Below are 18,599 nucleotides of genomic sequence, written 5' to 3' on the forward strand. Positions count from 1 at the left end.
AGAATCACTTCAGATCTGTGTTATCTGGCTTCAAATTCTGCCATTATCTCAAATCCCAATCCCAAAGATGCAGAGGTATTTACACTCTAAGACACATGTTTTGCAGCACAAGTGCTGTAACATACCGGTCCCACTGAAGGTATCATGGTCCTACTTAATTCAGTGGCAAGTTTCCCATGTCAGTGTATGAGAACTGTCCAGATGATGATTACCAGTGGGATAAAAAGTATGTCTTTGTCTCTAGCATGTGACAGAAGTGCTTTGCCAATGGAAAGGTCTGTCCAAGGTCAGCAGTTCTGTTACCAAAAGGTTCTGTTACACATGAGCCAGTAAGAAAATACTGCTGAAAACTACTTTGAGGAGTCATTCTGACAAAGTCCAGGGCTGTACAGCCTATAGCCTTCTGTACACGTTATAGAGTTGGTAATACATAGCTTTTTCTCTTAACTGTAAAAAGTACTAGAGTAAATATACAGACTGATGAATACATCATTAATAGTTATGAATGGCTATTATATAGCACTCCAAAACTGGACTGCTTTCTTTCCCAACAAACACACACTAGTAAACCAGCACGAGATGTTTCCTGGGGAATTTCAGCTACACCTCATGGCTCTATTACAGTTCATCCATTTTGGCTCACTAAGACTCACTAGTTAATGTTGCAGCCCATTCTCAACTTGACTGCTAAAATATTTTCCTTTATCACGCTGACACTCTTCCTACAGTAAAGATCTGCATGAAATGGAAAGCCTAAAAGGAATTGGAATACTTGGGCAGGGAGAGAAGAAAATACTCTTTGTGCTGTATGAAATTCAATTAATTCCAAATGGGGATTTTTATGAAAAGTTAATTGCAAAGTTCCATGAACAACCAAACAGCCCATCTCCTTTACTCTGCATATTGTGACTACCCAGATAACTTTCCAGAAACACTTTAAAGCTTTATATACCGCTGTCATGCTTTCTCTTTTTAACAGAAGTTTATTGTTTTCCAGTGGCAAGAACTTAAAAATTTTATTCTGGAATCACTCCAGCTTGTGTGCAAAAACCAAAAATGCAGTTCTCCAAATGAGCAAACCTCAGTAAGCTGAATCATATTCAGCAGAAACATTAGAACTGGGCTTTTTACGAGGGTCACAAGCTTTACAAAAATGAGCAATAGACTACTACAAATAGTTCACAAATGCAGTATGGAGGAGCTTTCAAACATTTGGATGACTTTTCACCGAGTTAATATTCTTGCCTGCTTTCCCCAGCACCTCCTGATTTTAAAGAAATAACTCCTTGTGAACACTTTCCTAATTTCTCACTTGCTTAGTACTTTTGACAAAAGCGGAGCTTGGTAAACCTGTTTAATGAAACCACATGGAAGTCAAGACAATCTCCTAAACAGAGAAAAACAGTGTAACTGATACCTAGGAACATCTGCTATCATCTCCTAAAAAAAAAAGAAATCCTAATGTCCTTGAGCTGACTTCCAATCTTGCACTGAAGAAACTAAAATGTACAAAGTGAAAGGAAAACCAAAAGCAACCAACTTATGCTCCTTGGGAAAAAAACAAGGACAAGCAACCTGACAAGCAGCTCTGATGGCTACAACTGGATTATGATGAAACAGGGTATTGAAAATTCACTTTTGCAAAGCACTCAGTTACAGCCTTAAAGGAATGGCTGCTGGGTTATTTTTCTTGTAGCTGCTGCAGCATAAGGGTAATTTTAATTTTTTTATTGCTACTTTTAAAGTTTGAGACTTCTGGTGATTACCATAAATACAGAGAAAACAGTAAATGCCAGATCTGAGTTTGCATGTTTCCCAGCTCCATCAGTGTTATGTGCACTATAAAAATGTTTAAATTCCCAATGCTTATTTTTCAGTGAGAAATTTGTGACCACCAATATACACCTTCATAATTACCATTTCACTTATCCAATAAATTGTTTGATAAACATTTCTCTTAGTTTCAGCTTTCTGATCTGCTTGAACATGTTCATTTCTGTCTTGGTGTAATTCACCTGCCTCAATAAACGAAGTTTATTGTGTAACAGAATGGCTGCAGTCCTTCTAGGCTAGAATTACATCCTCAAGAATTCCTTACATGGGAGGGAGCTGGCAAATTTAGCAGACTAAATCCATACCAGCACTTTTAAATAAAACATATGAAATGTATAAAAACAAAAAAGAAAGAAAAGATGATAGCATAAACCAAGAGCTCAGGGGATAAGGAGTGAAGGAGTAGCATGGGAAAGAAAAACTCTGTCCCTTTCCCATACATGCCAACAGCCTGGTTATTTTTAATCAAAAATGTTACTCTCTTTCTGTCCTGCCCGTTACAAAAATGTTCAAGTGGCTCAGGACATTTTAATATAGTTAAAGGAGTTTTTCTGCCAGCTGTTTTCAGATGCTGGCACATAAATCTGACAGAAAAATTGCATTCAACTCCATGATTTTATATATTAGTAATGTGACTACTTTCACTGTACTGCCACGTCAGCTATGTTCTCAGCCATTTTTTACCAGATGTACCAGTATCCATGGAAATTCTTTAGATAGAATTATTGGTTTAGTTCATCATCAATTAAGTTAGTGTTCATGGATGATATACAAGCTGTTCTCATGAAAAAATGAATGCTGATGTATAGTGGCATATAATGTATCAAAACTCCATTTGGATGAAACCAGGACAAATAAGAACTGAAGAGACCACCCAGACAACAGGTTCAGAACATTTGGCTTTCCTGGACTGTGGGCAGCTTACTCTATTTCTTCAGTTCTGAAGCAATTTTTTGGTAAAATTATGGGAACTCACTTTCCAGTTCAGACTGTTTCCCATAATAAACTCTCATCCACAGACAACTTTTCTGTAGAATTCATTCCAGTTCCAGAGGAATTAAGGGGAAGAAAGTAGAAAAGAAAGTAGAAGTAATTCCATAACAAGGACCATTTTCTCTTGTACCTGAGCAGCAGCTGAGATGCTTTAAACACCAGAAGGGAGATAAAGCAGCTGCCCAGCAAGAGGACTGGCATTTGGAACTTCTAGTACAGCTAGACAGTTCTAGAAATAACCACACCAAGCTACCACAGAAGTTCTCCCATGGCTTCAATTTTACCATCAGAAATGGTAATTTTTAAGACAGATCTAAGGATGGTGAAAAGAAAACTGAAGGGTGAGGGACAGGTTTTATAAATCATAAGTAACTCTTCTCTCTCCAGTCTGCTCATCAGAACTGCCTACAAAACATGCAAAAACGTAGACAAACTAAGGGCTTTGTAACCTGGGAACACAACAGGTTACAGTGGGGAATGCCTCAGTTCATAAATGCACAAAAAACTGATGTAAATTCAGTATAAATTCCACATAATCTCTAATTTGCAACCCACTATACATATCTAGAAGTGTACACTAAGATGTTATGTTACTATAAATATTCCAGGATTCTCCATGGTTTTGAATTAAGGACCTTCTTCAGAATAAACAACAGTACAAAGACCCTGGATTCTGTGAACACCTCCTCAATATCAAATTGTCTGAATAAAATACATGCCTTCATTTTAAAAGAACTGAAACTTTTTGGCAATCAGAAGATGCTCTTTTCTCCTCAAGCAGCCTTTGTATAAACAAGCATTCACTTGGCTGGATTCTTGACTGATCAGAGAAGGTTAATGGTGTGGGAAAGGGAAACATCACAGCGGAACCGACTAATAGGAGACACTAAAGCCAAGTCAGACAGACAGGGAAATAGATTGCAACAGGTCTACAATGCTTGTCATGCAAGATCAATCTAGAATTAAAAACAGCCAGTTAGTTCTGATCAAAACACCTGTTCAATGATTTATTTTCTTTCTTCTTCTTGACATTGATTTCACACTACTCAGAAGGCCTTTCCTGGCATAACCTCCACCCAGTTGCACTAGCACACAAAGCATTGCTCATTCACTGAGATGCAACTTACCCAAATAGTTGTTGCTCTTTGACATCTCAGTAATGTTGATTTTAGTAGCTCCTTCAGGAATTTCCACTATCTTGTGGTAGCCAAGATTTGTTAGCGTGTGTTTGAAAACTCCAGACACAACCTTGCAAGCAGTGTTGTCCCCTCCACATATTCCACACTTGTCAATCACCTTGTCAGAACCCAGATAGTCGTCACAGCCAATGCTCTGCAAAATAAAGTAAGATTTCTTTTTCCAAGATCTTGCAACTGCAGACTTCGGACATAACAACCAAGAATAGTATGACTTTCAGAGAATAATCAATTCTGAAATGATTTTGGGAATTAGCATTTCAGCAATGTCTTCTGTATGGAAAAAAACAATAAAACCCAAAGGGTTCTCAGACTTGGCATTTTCAAGGTAGCCAACAGGTTTTTACATCCTGCCAGGCAAAATCCAAGAACACAGCATAAGCAGCAATGCATTGATCATGCTGACTGCATACTCCTCAGCTGAAAGAAAAGCTGAACAACTTAGTTCCCACAGCTGCTGCTCAGAAAAGAGGTGGACAACTATGATTTTGTTGCAATTCAAAATAGGCTTTCTACAGAAGAAGAACTACCTCCTCTATAGTCTCTTCTTAATCTCCTCTAAAGTGAGCACTCAGCCTGTTCTCACCAGAAGAGGTATGTGAGAAATCTTTATACTACACCTAGACAGTTAGAGAAGAAACTCAACTGTTTATCGAGTAGAAAACCTTCAGCAACACACACCTGGACAGGATAGATTGAAAGAAAATAATTTCCTAGAATCACAGAGTGGTTTGGGTTGGAAGGGGACCTTGAAGATGATCCAGTTCCAACTCCTCTGTCATGGCCAGGGAGACTTTCCACTAAACCAGGCTGTTCCAAGCCCCATCCAAATGATCTTGATTTGTACAATCCATAAAACAGCTTCCCTAAGATGAGATCTAAAGGAATCCTAGATATTATATATTATATTATACATTATATCCCTATAGACAGGGATATAACAGTGTTTTTGCAGAAACAACATTGCTGGCCATTTTTTCTAACAGTTTAAAAAACAACTTATCTGAGATAAATCAGCTTCTGTTTTGTGACAACATAGAAAACACTTTAGCAGCAAGCCAAGAAAGAGATTTTATGTCCTGGAATTTTGATATTGGTTATGGCCTAAGTATAGCCTAGAGATAAGTAGGAATTTGTGACTGGCTGACAGCTAAGCAGCATACAGACAAACCACACAGGATTTACTTCTGGAGTACAGGCTTGAATTTTACTTGGCTAGTGAGGAAGTTCCAGATCCTTAGGAGACAGCTTTAAGATAAGTAGCAGATATTTAATATACCTCATGACAATACCTTAAAGTTATTAATGAGCAGAAAATCAGCTGCATGTAATTAGAAACTCTGTATTCCTGGTTTGGTTTTATTTGTGAAAAGGGTAGAAATGCCTAACTCAGAGCTTGTTGTACAGGCATCACTGTACTTCTGTGCTGGAGACAAGACATTCCCCAAACCCTTTAAAAACATGGCACAGCTGATCTACCCAGGGCCAGGATGTCCAGCAAAAAAACCCAGCAACCCACACACCCCCTAAAATTACACGGGCTACTTCCTGACATCACATGAGCCATTTTATCCAGCCACTTTCACACGAGGACATTGGAGGTTACAACATCAGGAGCTTGTCAGAATACCAGACATCTGGAGTCTCAGTCCCATGGTATTCCATTGATAGCTTACTCAGGAGAAAGATCTGAGAGTGATCAACAAAGGAGTCCCAGCAAGAGCTACAAATATCATGAAGCAGTAGGACTTCACAAGTATTGGCTTTATTTACAGCCACTGAGACCAGCAGTAGCGTGTTCTTCAACTTCAGCACATCAATTGCAATTTTGGAAAATCAACCAAAATCTCCCAATCCTCAAAGGAAACATAACTTATTTCTGTCACAGATTTTGGAACTAAATTTTATTATTCTACTTCACCATTGTGTCCTATTATGAGATGCAAGAATAATGATGTCCACAAGGTGGCACTTAGAATCCTGATGAAATCAAAACATAGGTCTTTGCAAAACAATAAAAAAAATTAATTTCTTACACGTAAACATGAAGTTGATACTGCACTTCTATTCAAAATAGCCTTTACCAAATGAGTAACAATGCCTGCTTCTTTGCTACCAGTAATACACTCTTCAAAATTTATCAGTCAACCCAAGGATTTCTTTTGCTTTGGAATGAAATAAAATTTTCTACTAAACTGAATTGAAAAAGAAATATCAAACTGTTTCTTTGTATCATATGTTCTCCTTGTCTGGTGACCAGGTGGACTTCATTTTTCAATCATAAATAAATATTTTAATCCAAATCCTTATGTCTTTCCTCCAAAGAAATCCTCACTGACTTCAAAGTTGACATCAACTGGAAATCTGCCAACTCACAGAAGTTGGACTCTTAATGGATTTGACAGGGCAGAATTATATCAATTCCATGGTCTTCACAATGCAAAATTTACTAAAAAAGTTTAAAGGCTTTTGGAATTAAATGTGTCAAACAGAAGTATGCATTTATTTTTTTTATTCAGATGAATTTTTGTGTAAAATTAAATCACTCCCACTGAGTCTGGGAAAATGAGAAAGATCAAGTTACAAAGCACCTGAGAAAATTTTATGTACACAAATCTTTGGGACCAAAGTCATGGTGGTGATGCCTAAAAAGGAACTGTCACATCCACCTTCATTAAAGGCAAGGAGGACCTGAGGCTCAATTTCACGTTGGTCACCCTAACAGCCCTCAGAAAGACTGCAGAGCCAATCCTCATGAAAGTAATTTCCAAATGTAGGAAGGACAAACAATAAACCAAAAAAGAAGACTGGGATCAACCATCTATTGTACTAAGGTTAAGTTGTACCTGAAATTGTGATCCCCTGACAAGTTCAGCATATGAGCAGAGAAGAAGGGATGTTCTGTGCCTTGACTTTATCAAGACCTCAATATCTAACAGCCACACTGGAGAAATTCAGTATTGGAAAGTTGCCAACAGGGTAAGTGGGCAGCTCACAGACATGCTGCTCATGTAATCCTTCCCCTCCAGGCAGGAAGTACAGCAGATTAAGAACAAGGAAGCACATACTGCTTTGGCATCTGAAAGCTCGGCCTTCTCATCTTTCAGAATTACAGTTTGCATTAGTGGACTTAGATTCCTTTCCCAGACAGTCAGTTTCTGATATTTTCACCCCAAATTTTGTTTCTTGATTTAAAGATAAATGTCTTTCCTATCCACTAGGAAGGACACCAGTTTTTCTGAGGTTTTTCTCCAAAGTCTAAGCGAGTCTGCCTAGAGATTGGCTGGATGGCTCTCCTCTCAATATGTGAAGAAGCTGAGCATAATAATACTACTTTTCTCTGGCCACTGTTAAAACCTTTGACCTTCACATATGATCTTATATTTTTAACTGCTACAATTAGATAAACATAATTCCTTTCATTTCTCTCTGTCTCTGAAGGGTATTAAATGAGACACCAGTGAAGATGTTATGACTGCTAGAGAGTAATAGCCAGCACATGCCATTTGAATAGAACAGCAGGGAAATGCCAGCACACAGCCTGTGTTTGAAGCATTTTACTGCACAGACACCAGTACAAGGTTTGGTGGTGCATGTTCTTCAGCGGAAACAAACAGAACAGGCTGCTCAGCAGCAAGGAGCCATGGCTGTACTTGGGCCTTTACCTTCAGAAAACCTCCCAAGGCAGAGCACAACAAAGCCAGCAGAGCCCGCTTGTCTCACTTCAATGTCTCACACGTCTTCAAGGTCGCAGCCTAACCCGCATTTGCTTTATGAATCAAAGGAGCAATGCTGAGAATTTACATTCAACCACAGGATAACAAACAACATTCTAATGGCTCTCACTTGATTTGTGGTTAGCTATAACCATAATTTTTACCCAAACATTTGATCCTGCTTTGGCTTTCAAATATTTCCTGCTGTCCACAGACCTAACGCTCACAAATCTTTGATGCTATTTACAGCCCCTCACGATTAGATTGTGGTCACATCCAGATGTGGTCTACTTAATTAATCACAGATTTTCTTACCTGCACAATAGCTGGTTTCATTACCTATCTGTGCTTTATGCTGAACTTCATTTGGTCAGATCAATTTCAGACAGTAAGAAGGAGCAAGTTATTAATTTTTGACATTAAGAATTCAAATTACATTCATAGGACGTTAAATAAACTACTCACACAAAGACATATAAAGAGACATATAAACTCTTTCACTAAGATATTCAATAGTTTCTTACTGACTAGAAAACTACTTGAGAGAAAAAAGGTTTTACTCTTGTTACAATGGAAAAATTAAACCATCCAGGAAAAGCAACCATGTGACAAGATGGTCTTAGAAATATTAACTAATAACAGCTAATAAACAAAGGGTTAAAAAATCTAAAGTATGCATCTCACACTGATACCTCTGACAGATTGGAAAACAACTTCTCTCCTGTTGTTTTAAGAAAAGATACTCTAAATGGAACTTGTAGCTCTCCCATACACAAACCCAATGTAAGGTCTATGAAACCTACCTAAACCCCCAGCAATGTTGCAGCAATAAAGATCTGAAATACAAACAGACCATTTCTGGCTGTCACCTATCAAAGTCAAGAGAGCTATTCAGCTTTGAGACCCCACTCTACAAAGAGCTTATTAAAGGAGTTTACTCAAGTGTTTTTAAGTGGCTGTGTTAGCAGCATTTAAGTGTGAAGATGAAGAAGCCTAATCCTAATATGTACATTCCTTTGGTAAACACACCTAGAAGGTGAGTGCAGGGCTCGTGGGTGTGTCCCCATCTGATCCCATACAGTTCAATCAGCAGCTCTCATTTCTGCCAGGGTTAGGAGGGATCTGTCTTACCCAATCCCAGGAGGCCCTGGCACTGACCCTACATAGAAGAAGAGCAGTTTCACCATGGCTGGACCCTGGGCCAGGCTGCTCCCACACATACCTGCTGCCTGACCACTCACAAGCACACCCAGGGTCCTGCAGCTTCAGTTCTGAGGCTTTGAACTTTCAAACTAATCAGATTGCTCACATTCACTAAGAATGGAAATACTGTGATAGAAAAAAAACACCACAGGTAACTCAAATTGAAAGTTTGACTATTTTTTTGGTTATCTGAATATTAAATTTGCAACTAGAAGCTCCATACCCTGAAAGTTCTAATGCTCAAGAGGTACAACAGGTTCAAATAATATATGCACCTCTAAAATGCACTAATTGTTTTTTCACTTCAGAAAATTTAAAACCACAATGACAGTAAAGCTTGACTAAAAAAAAAAAAAAAAAGCAGACTAAATCTAATCTGAAATAAATATTCCTAAATCACATATTAACAAAGCACTCACATGTGCTTGAATATACTGCTCTGCTGCAAATATGCCAGATTACTTGATATCCCAGATTCAGCAAGAGTAAGCAAAGTCTATGCTTCTATTTATACAACTCAACTGGAAAAGCAGAAAGCCATTTCAATACCTAAGGTCAGATACCAACTCCATACAATATAGTTCTTTAAGAAGAGTAGCTTCTTTCCTAAACTTCGTACACCAAGGGCATATGCTGAACCCTTCAAAAAGATAGACAGGGCTTGGATATACAGATGTACAGAATTCAGTAACAGTGCAGTCTGAAAATTCATGAAATGATTCTCCAAATTCAGCCAAAATTGACCATGTTGGCAATGAAACAAACAGTTAAACAAAGTAACACAGGTCATGCAGTTGATGGTAACACTGCCATTTCTAACACATCTTATCTAAGTGGCTATGGCTAATGCATGTCAGCACCACCCTGATCATATCTCAGTATTGATGTTGGCAAGCAGGACCATGCCCATTTCAAGATTCAATGAAAGGTTTCCACAATTCTCTTCAAAAGAGTGGTACTTCAGAGAACAAGTGTAAAACCCCAACTAACCTCACCAAAGTTAGAGCTGTTTCCTCAATGCCACACACTGACTCCCTGCTGACGTTGAAATTCTGCCTTTTAATTATTTTCTGAGCTTTTACAATACCTACCATTATTATTTTCTGGTTCATGAATGTCATAAAGAACATCAGCAAACAGAAATAACATTTGAAGCCAACCTGAGGGAGATAGTGAAGAACACAAATAATTTCAGCTATGAGTATTGTTCAGAACAGCCTCCTGAGCACCTAGAGGCAACCACTCACCTCCCTCACACAGCAATGAGTCACTGCTTCCACAGCAACTATTTCATTGTTTCAAGGGAACTTCTTTGGCACGGTGACCTTTTGATGATGTGTTTGTCCTGTCCTTTAGGAACAGGAGATGGAATAGATTCCCAGTTAATTTTTTTATTTGAATGATGCAAAAATACAATCTGTTTGTTCTGAAAAATCAGAAGTGGCAGAGCAGCTACTCCACAGTGCAGGAGACAACTCCAATGGCACAGCCTGGAGTGGAAGCCTCCATCCAATACAGTACTGTTTTCTCCATCCTAGGTGCTGAACAGCTACACAGTATCACCCCAATTATCATCCACTTAAACAACATGGGTGATTCACCCAAATAAACACAATTCATGTATTTACACAAATACAAATACTTTCTCTTCTCACTATATGCAGCTGTAACCACATAGTTGCAAATACTTGCAAAGAAGTCTTTCAAACTTGCAGGTTCAAGTTTTCTGTTTTTACATTTTATTCTTGCAAAACTCTATTTGAGTGGGCAGGACTGAAACACTAAAGTTCTGCCTATCCTACAGAAAATAATAGCTCTCAAAACATAAAGTTGGGGGCAGGGGAGGAGTGTTATGCAAATGCCCTGGAAAACACATGGAATCTAAATCTTCTGGAGTTTTACATAATCCTGTTGACCAGAATTTAGGAAAGGAGGCAGTGCACCCTAGCCCTGTTACATGAGTTAAGTACAAAGTCCATTTAATATTCAGACATCTGATTTTTGGCTGTACATAAATGTACTCCCTGTAGGGGGAGGAAATGTGCAAATCAAAGAGGGAGGAGACCACAGGAGCAGAAGATGTGATGGCACATAAAGCTCCCTCCAAGTGGTGACTGCATCACAACTGGCAGAAATAGGAACACCCATTTCCTACTAACACAACAAATACCTGAGAAAATTTCTTTGTGGAAGACTCTACACAGCTGCAGATCACTTCTCTTCAGGATCCCATGTGGTCCTGAGCATTTATCAGACTTTTTAGATTTATCTTCAGCCAGCAAGGACTGTATTTACCTAGTGCTTGGTTCTGAACACACTGTTGCTGGTAGGTTTGTGCCAAGTCCCATGCTGATTGTTCAGAAACAACAGTTCTGATTAAAAGAAAAAAATACATTTATTATCATGTGAAACAGTATTTCCAGGAGCTCCTCCATTACCTGTTCAAGCTCTTCCTGGATAATTTTGCAACCAAGGTATATCCACACTACACACACTCATACCCAGAAACACACACAGAACCTGCTCTGGTTTGCACTGCTTTCTTCACTCCTAACTTTTCTTTGAGGCATTACTTTCATTTCAACAGACTCATACTCTTCCTTTCCTAATCTCATTCTTTGAATACCCCTTACTTTAGTGCCTATGCAGGAGGCTGTTACATCTAACAGTTTTAATAAAGCTAATTTTTGTTGAGATTTTTTTTTTTAAGGAACGCACATTTTTCAAAAGTTCAGTCCTGGTTTAAATATCATTATAGGCTCTGTGGAGAAACAGAGCCACAACCACATTCACAGTGTTTTCTCAGGATGGAACTCATTAAAGGTTTGGTTAATTTTGGCAAGCTAAGCAGAAGTCTGATATGCTTGCAAACAAATGCAATTGCACCACTTTCACCGCTGGCCCAATCATTGTGTTCCTAACATGATGAGATGCACTCTGAGTCACATCTGTCATCTGCCAGCTTTCAGCCCTTACATTCCCCAGCTCCAAAGGTTGGAGCTGCTTCTCTGTCTTGTAGGCATTTCTGCTTCCTGGATTGATACACTAGAGAGGGAAAAATTAGAGGAAGGAATATTAAAAAAAAAAAAAAAAGTTGTTTCTCTTAATACTTGAACAAGGATTTTGACAACAGCATTTTCTTATATTTCAAATATAAAGGTTGAAAAACAGAGACACAACAGTTGTCATTCTGTATCTCACTGGTTACATAAGAAGGGACTGTGCAGCAAGTTTGATGACTGAGTGAATGAGAAAAGATAATGGAAATGTAGGTGTCAATTTTGTCTACTTGAATCTTGGAGGTTTTATTTCCAAGTGCTTTTTCTCATGATATCAAAAAGAGTAGAGTTTTTTATATTGTGTAAATACTCCCTCACCTCCCCAAACTTAGAAAGCAAGAGGTCTCAATGAAGAATCATTTTATATAAATGAGTGAAATAGAAACTAGAAATTACTAACTCGTTTCAGACATGACTAGCATTACAACTCTTGTGACCTGGTCTAATATACAGAAAATACAAGTCTTAGAAGGAATTTTGAATAGAAAAGAAATGTGTGCCAACTTCTGCAGAATCTAATTCATAGGTAAGTACTACAGCATCCCAACACTGCTCCCCAGAATACACAAACCTTTCTAAGCCATGCAGCATTCTCAGCTTTGTTCTGTAACAGATTTACAAGTTTTACCTGCCTGCTATGTGTAAATAAATGTCCCTATACCATAGTTAACGAATACTTGCATCTTTTGTAATTTCAAAGTTAAAACAAAGAAGAAATACTTAATTTTTTTTAAAATAACGGACAATATATAAAAATATCCCAGTGTAATACTCCTGTAAACATCTGACTGTTCCATGCTGCCTAATAATACAGAAGTCAAGAACTGAGACAATGTGAGGGACCTTTGAGAGGGGAGCAGTTAGATTCACTGTCTTTCTAATAATTCCCTATGTGAAAAGAACTCTAACCCTTGCCAACAGACTAGTCCCAACTGGCTTTATGCTAGGGTTGTGTTTATTCAAGTGTTCTCCTTTATGAAGGAAAAACTTGGCTTTATTTCAAGGTAAAGAAAAAAAAAAACCTCCAAGCAGCAAAATATTTTAAGGACAGATGTCTGATCTTGAAACAGCAGCTAACATAGCCAGAATATATCTGTGCAATAAATTCTTATTCATTAGCCCTCTCTTTCAACTGCATGTATTTCTTTTTATCCATGATGTTGCTCACAAAAAAGGTAGCACAGAATACAGTGTTCTCTATTATCTCCTAGGACAACTTTAATTAATTCCTTAAATTCTAATTAATCTGAAATTCAATAACAAGTGTTTGGGGGATTTTTTTCTTCCTCCAGGGGTTTAATTATGTGCTACCAAGAGCTGTGAGGTACATGGCCCCAACAGCAGCAGCACCCAGGAACTCGATACCCCGGCAATCTCCTGTGAACCCAAGGCCCACCGTGACCTGTGCTTCATCCTGCACTGCTCACTCACACTTAGCTCGTGTCCTTACTTCCTCACCTTGGTGCAGCCACCTTCCAGACCACTTGAACTGAATTTCATGCCCAAAGAAAGAAAGAAATACAAGCAGAGCTGGTAACTATAGTAACGGCTAATATTTTCAAATGCTTTCCAATAGTATCCCTGTTGCTTTTAGATGGTTATAACTCTGCCAAAACTTAACAACCCACACTGAAAACTTCCTTGCCAGGGACTTGAAACAAGCTGAACATTTATTTTCAAAGAAAATAAACAGCAAAAATAATTTTGTTTTTTTTTCCCAAAACCTAGGATTAAATTAAATTGTGTGTTTTGCAAATATTTTTAAAAGAACTTATAACTGGTTTACTCAGAAATGCTTGTTCTTTTCTTTTTAAGATTAGGGGCTCAGAATTGGCGAGGAGACTGAGACAGTATCAAGGATGTGGTCACACTGTGCATGCTCCAGAGTTTCAAGTTCCAGCCTCACCCTACACATTGGTACTGTCATGACAGAAGTGCAGGGAAACTGAAGCAGCTCAGAAATTGTTCTGCTGTACACGAGTGAGGAACACACGGGCAGCGCCTGATAAGGACACAGAGACACACTGGAGCACAGCATACAGGAGACGTGTTTTCACAGCACAGAAAAAGGCAAAAGAGAAGAGGGTGAGTCATTTACAACCAGAACATGCAGTAACTGTACCAAAGAATCCTCAGTCTTAAAACTTCAGCTGTTCAGCAAACAGCTGATATCCAGTGGCTTTTTATCTAATGACTGCTGGCCTTTATAAGAGTCAAGGTAATTTTGTGATGAAACCTCTTGGAGGACCAGGAGTTTGCAGCTTTCCTTCTTTAAAAACAAAGAACGTTTTTATGGCTGTTCCAAATACCCAAAAATGACAATACTCAGGTATATTTCTCAGTAAGCTCCCAAACTCTCTTTATCCCAGCCTCCTGAACTCTGTATGAATTTCCAAGGTCAGCAAGTGGTGCAGAGATGTACTCCAACACTGCACCCGTAGTAGGGGGGTGTGATGGTACCACCAGCAGGTAAGAAACACTCTTTCTTTGTAAGAAAATGCTACATATCTTATTGAAAGGTCTGGCTTGCCGCTTACTTGGTTAGGCATTCCATAAATGCTCTTTTGGCACAAGCCATGGTGAAGAGGAATAGGCAGTAGCAAGGCCAGGCTTCAGAATCTGAGGTCCAAACAGGGCACAGTGCAGGCAGGCAGTGCTCACATTCTTACACTCATTTTTACAACAGGGTCTCATGGTCATCCCTGGGCTGCTCCTGAGGCTGCCTTGCCATACTTGTGTTCCACAACAGCACCAGGCCAAGGTCTGACAGAGGAGGTTTAGAGATACCTACTGTGGCCTCCCCTGAATAAACACTCCAAAAAGTCATAAACAGCCCACGGGAGGAAGTGGGATCACCACAATTTCACCTTCAGGCTGCCTACATATATCAAACATCTCCATTCTCTCTGTGGGTTACTTCAGTCACAACCTGCAAAGTCATCCTAGTACTCTGGAACAAGGGCCTGAATTCAATACTCTCCCTACCCTGAAAGCTGATAGTGACATCCCCCTCAGACAAGACAAAGTAAAAATTAACAGGTTTTGGCCTTTGGCAAAAAGAACACTTATGGAATGCCTAAGCAAGTAACCCCTATCTCCTTTGATGGGGGAATTATCAAGCACTAAATCCTGCAGCAACAAGAACTGAGCAGTTCTTTCAAGAAACTCCTATCAACAATGCGAGGTAATTTCCTAGCTTGACATCTATAATAAAAATTGGAAGCTGTTGTATTTATCATGCTAACAAATGTGCAAAGCACATGCATCTTTTTCCTACCATTTCTGTTCTTAGAATGTACAATCCTTCTGTTAGTAAATTAGCTCGGCCTCAGGGATTATGCAATATTCTCACTCACTGTATGGCACCAATTACACACAATTTCAGTTTCAGTTGTATTTTAGACATTTCAAAATCTCTCACTCCAGTGAGTGAGAAAACTCACCAGCAAACTCACTGATGTAATTTAATTATTACACATTATTTGTGCCAAGATATGACAGTTTGGATTAATCAGTCTGCCCATGCTTGAGCCTCAGCAAAATCTACTCCAAGTCCCTGATAAAGTGCATTATAGGAAGCCAAAGTAACACGGCATTTTTGTTCAAGGCAGATCTACATTTATTTTCATTGCTGGAAATAAATACAAATTCTCCTCTGGCTGTAAACTGAGGATTTTCATCCATTTAAAATTTATTACTCTGCCAGTGAGTGCTTTTCAAATAGAAAACTGTTCATTTCTTTCACTTAGTTCTATTGTACCTGCTGTGGCTTGCAGGCAAAAACATTACTTTGCTAGCTGCTGTGAAGGATTTGAGTCCCATTCCTTTTTCAATCCTGCATTCTTTTCTCCAATCTTTTCTCTCTACTTTATCACCCAAGTATCTATTTATTCATAGCGGGGGTAGGGAGCAAGAAATTATGAATACTGTTGTGCTTAGCCTCCTAAATACTTTACCTGGGCACTGAACTCAGCAGTAATTCTGCTACTTCATTTCTTGGAAAAAACCCACATATTTCTCAATAAGGCAAACTCTGTGGATAAAATGTAGCACTTTTCCAGAATATAACTGAGCAACAGCTACTAAGATGTGTGTCCCACCTACCTCCATTTCCCAGTGTCTCTGGAGTGGGATTTACTGAACTGGTCCTACACAACCAGAAGGCACTCTGACTAATATTTGCTTTGGAATAGCAATTTCAACTGTCCAGTGCAAACACAAGTGCCTATCTCAGTACGAACAGTGCAAATTCTTTGACAACCGGCCAGACACCCCAGACAACTGTTCTCCTGCCCAAGACTGTTCTGCTTGCTCTGTGTTCTAGAAGCCCACAGCCCAAAAATTCTGAAATAATTTTTATGCTATTCAACAAAATAGAATTAAAATCTATATTGAGCTCATTTACTCATCTAAGCTTTTATGGTACATACAGTTGATATAGATTATAGATAGAATCCTTATCAGATTCTAACTTGCATACAACTTCTCTCTGAATTGGAAATAGTATTAAATTCTGTAGAAATGCTATTTAATTTTGATTCTCTAAAAATCTACTCGAGTATGCACCACCAGACAATAACTGGCCAGTTACAGGGACACAATACAATCAGGTATGAAAACTGCAAGTTATGACCACAGTGGAGACCCTACTCTGAATAAGGCCCTGAATGATGTCTTCAGGACTGAGCCCTAACTTAAGAGTGTGTCACAAATAAGTCGCAGTTAAAAGAGAAATATCATAGGAGTGTGTACAGTAGCAACAAAAACCACGTAACATCCCAAAAAATATGCCAACATTTACATTTAAAGGCTTACAAATGCAATTAGCTTGCACACATAGATGTCACAAGGTATCTAATAGTGTTATTTCATAAATAACTTAATAATTAGTCATTTTAAAAAAGAAACTATAGAATGCACCCATATGAATTTATACAACTGAGAAAAAATTCATATCTGAATGATTTCCTCATTGCAATCCTGCTATATGTCCAGACTCACTTCACACACACACACAGACACAAAAGCAAAATCAACTCTCTCTTTTCCCTATCTCAAAGTAGTACAAAACAAGTAACTGCAAAAGCAGGCAAGTACAGTGTCAATAAAAGTTCTGGCAAACTTACTTGGTTCCAATTAGAGAGACAGCCAAAAGCTATATGGCAAGAGCCAACAAAATACCAATGGCAAGCAAGGAAAGAGCCAGCCAAGCCAATGCACTGTTTGGTTTCCTATCCGAGGAAGGAGCGAAGGAAGAGAGGTGAATTTCCACCTGGAACAAATTCATAAAATAGTCCAGAGCACAGAATTCTGGCAGCTGTATTTGCTTCTATACTGAATCAATATCCTGATCAAATTTGGCAACACTCAGGCAAGCATCTGTTTTCTGTATTTACCCCTGTGTAAATATCCAAGAAGCACAGCTCCATCCGAGGCAGTGGAGGAGCTTGTATGCACTGAGGAGGACAATTCTTCAGCCTCGGGGGAACCATAATAGCAAGGGTTTCCCAGCAGCTCTCTGCAAGAGGAACTGGAGGGAACCAAATTTTCTCTCAGCATGTGAGCATCATGCACAGTATTCATGCAGAACCACACACAAGTAACCACGTGCATTTTCAGCAATTCTATTACACAGCAAACTGCTCACAGTGTACAAAGCAGCTGTGATTGAAAAAGGCAATGGTACACGAAGCACATGTCATTTACAAATGTCTGTAATAACGCAATGAAGTATTAAGAAACCTACAACAAACTTGAGATTAAATACAATACAAGCACAAAGGAATTAAAAAAGGGGGGGAAATTAATTAATCAAACCATATCATTACACAAAGAAAGTGAAGAGATGTCCCTGAAATCAACTGAAAGTCTATCAGAAAATTCCAACTCCTTCATGACTCCTAAGATTGCCTTAAGTCAGTTAGGTGGTTATAAGGAAAAGTACTAAAATGCAAGTAATGCTTTCAAAAATGTTACAGAGTACAATTCCACACAATCTGGGTCTTTCTTTCTCCAAGATTCATCTGAACAAAACAGTCCACCAGAACAGTTTCTAAGCAGATTTATTTCACCTAACTTCGGAACTGGAGAGTCACAGGATAGTGCCCTCCCTAGTCTTCAAAATAATAAGGGAGCACTATCAAAATGTGCAATATCCCCTTGTGTCAAAATACCTGAAGGGCTACATAAATTGCTGTTGATAAAGTGTCATCAATTTGCTGAAAACCAATGCTCTAATCAGCTATGTTATTACCCAGCATGCATTTACAGCCATGTTATACAGGCAAATTATTGCATAAGAATAAATATACTTCCATATGAACATTCCAGACTGCATTTATATTACTTATATCTACATTTAGCATCCATATCATTAGCAAATTAAATACAGTACATGAACAAACTGCCTGGTAGTTCAGTACAAATGGAACTCCAGAGCTGAAACAAAAGACTCATAGTACAATGTTGTTTTAATAAAATTTACTGTAAGTGGAAACTGATTAAAGAGCCTATAGAAAGGAAAATTGTATTACATGATACTACCAAACTGTATTTTTAGTGACAACAGACTGGCTGTGAAATTATAGCAGATTGCAAAG

The 18,599-nt window shown here is 38.6% G+C and overlaps 1 protein-coding gene across 3 annotated transcripts in view; it reads right to left on the reverse strand.

Annotated features, from left to right (window-relative positions):
- The window catches only part of THSD4 (thrombospondin type 1 domain containing 4), a 234,349-nt gene that overhangs the window by 52,490 nt on the left and 163,260 nt on the right, over positions 1 to 18,599 (reverse strand). For all 3 annotated transcript variants that reach the window (XM_005521456.3, XM_088063116.1, XM_014251253.2), the window contains one exon: positions 3,954 to 4,158. In XM_005521456.3, coding sequence (XP_005521513.2) covers positions 3,954 to 4,158 — 205 coding nt within the window. The remainder of the gene's footprint in view (positions 1 to 3,953; positions 4,159 to 18,599) is intronic.

The sequence above is a fragment of the Pseudopodoces humilis genome, chromosome 16 (genome assembly GCF_049639895.1).
Source record: "Pseudopodoces humilis isolate 2021_Gansu_Grassland_sample_001 chromosome 16, ASM4963989v1, whole genome shotgun sequence".
Taxonomy (NCBI): Eukaryota; Metazoa; Chordata; class Aves; order Passeriformes; family Paridae; genus Pseudopodoces; species Pseudopodoces humilis.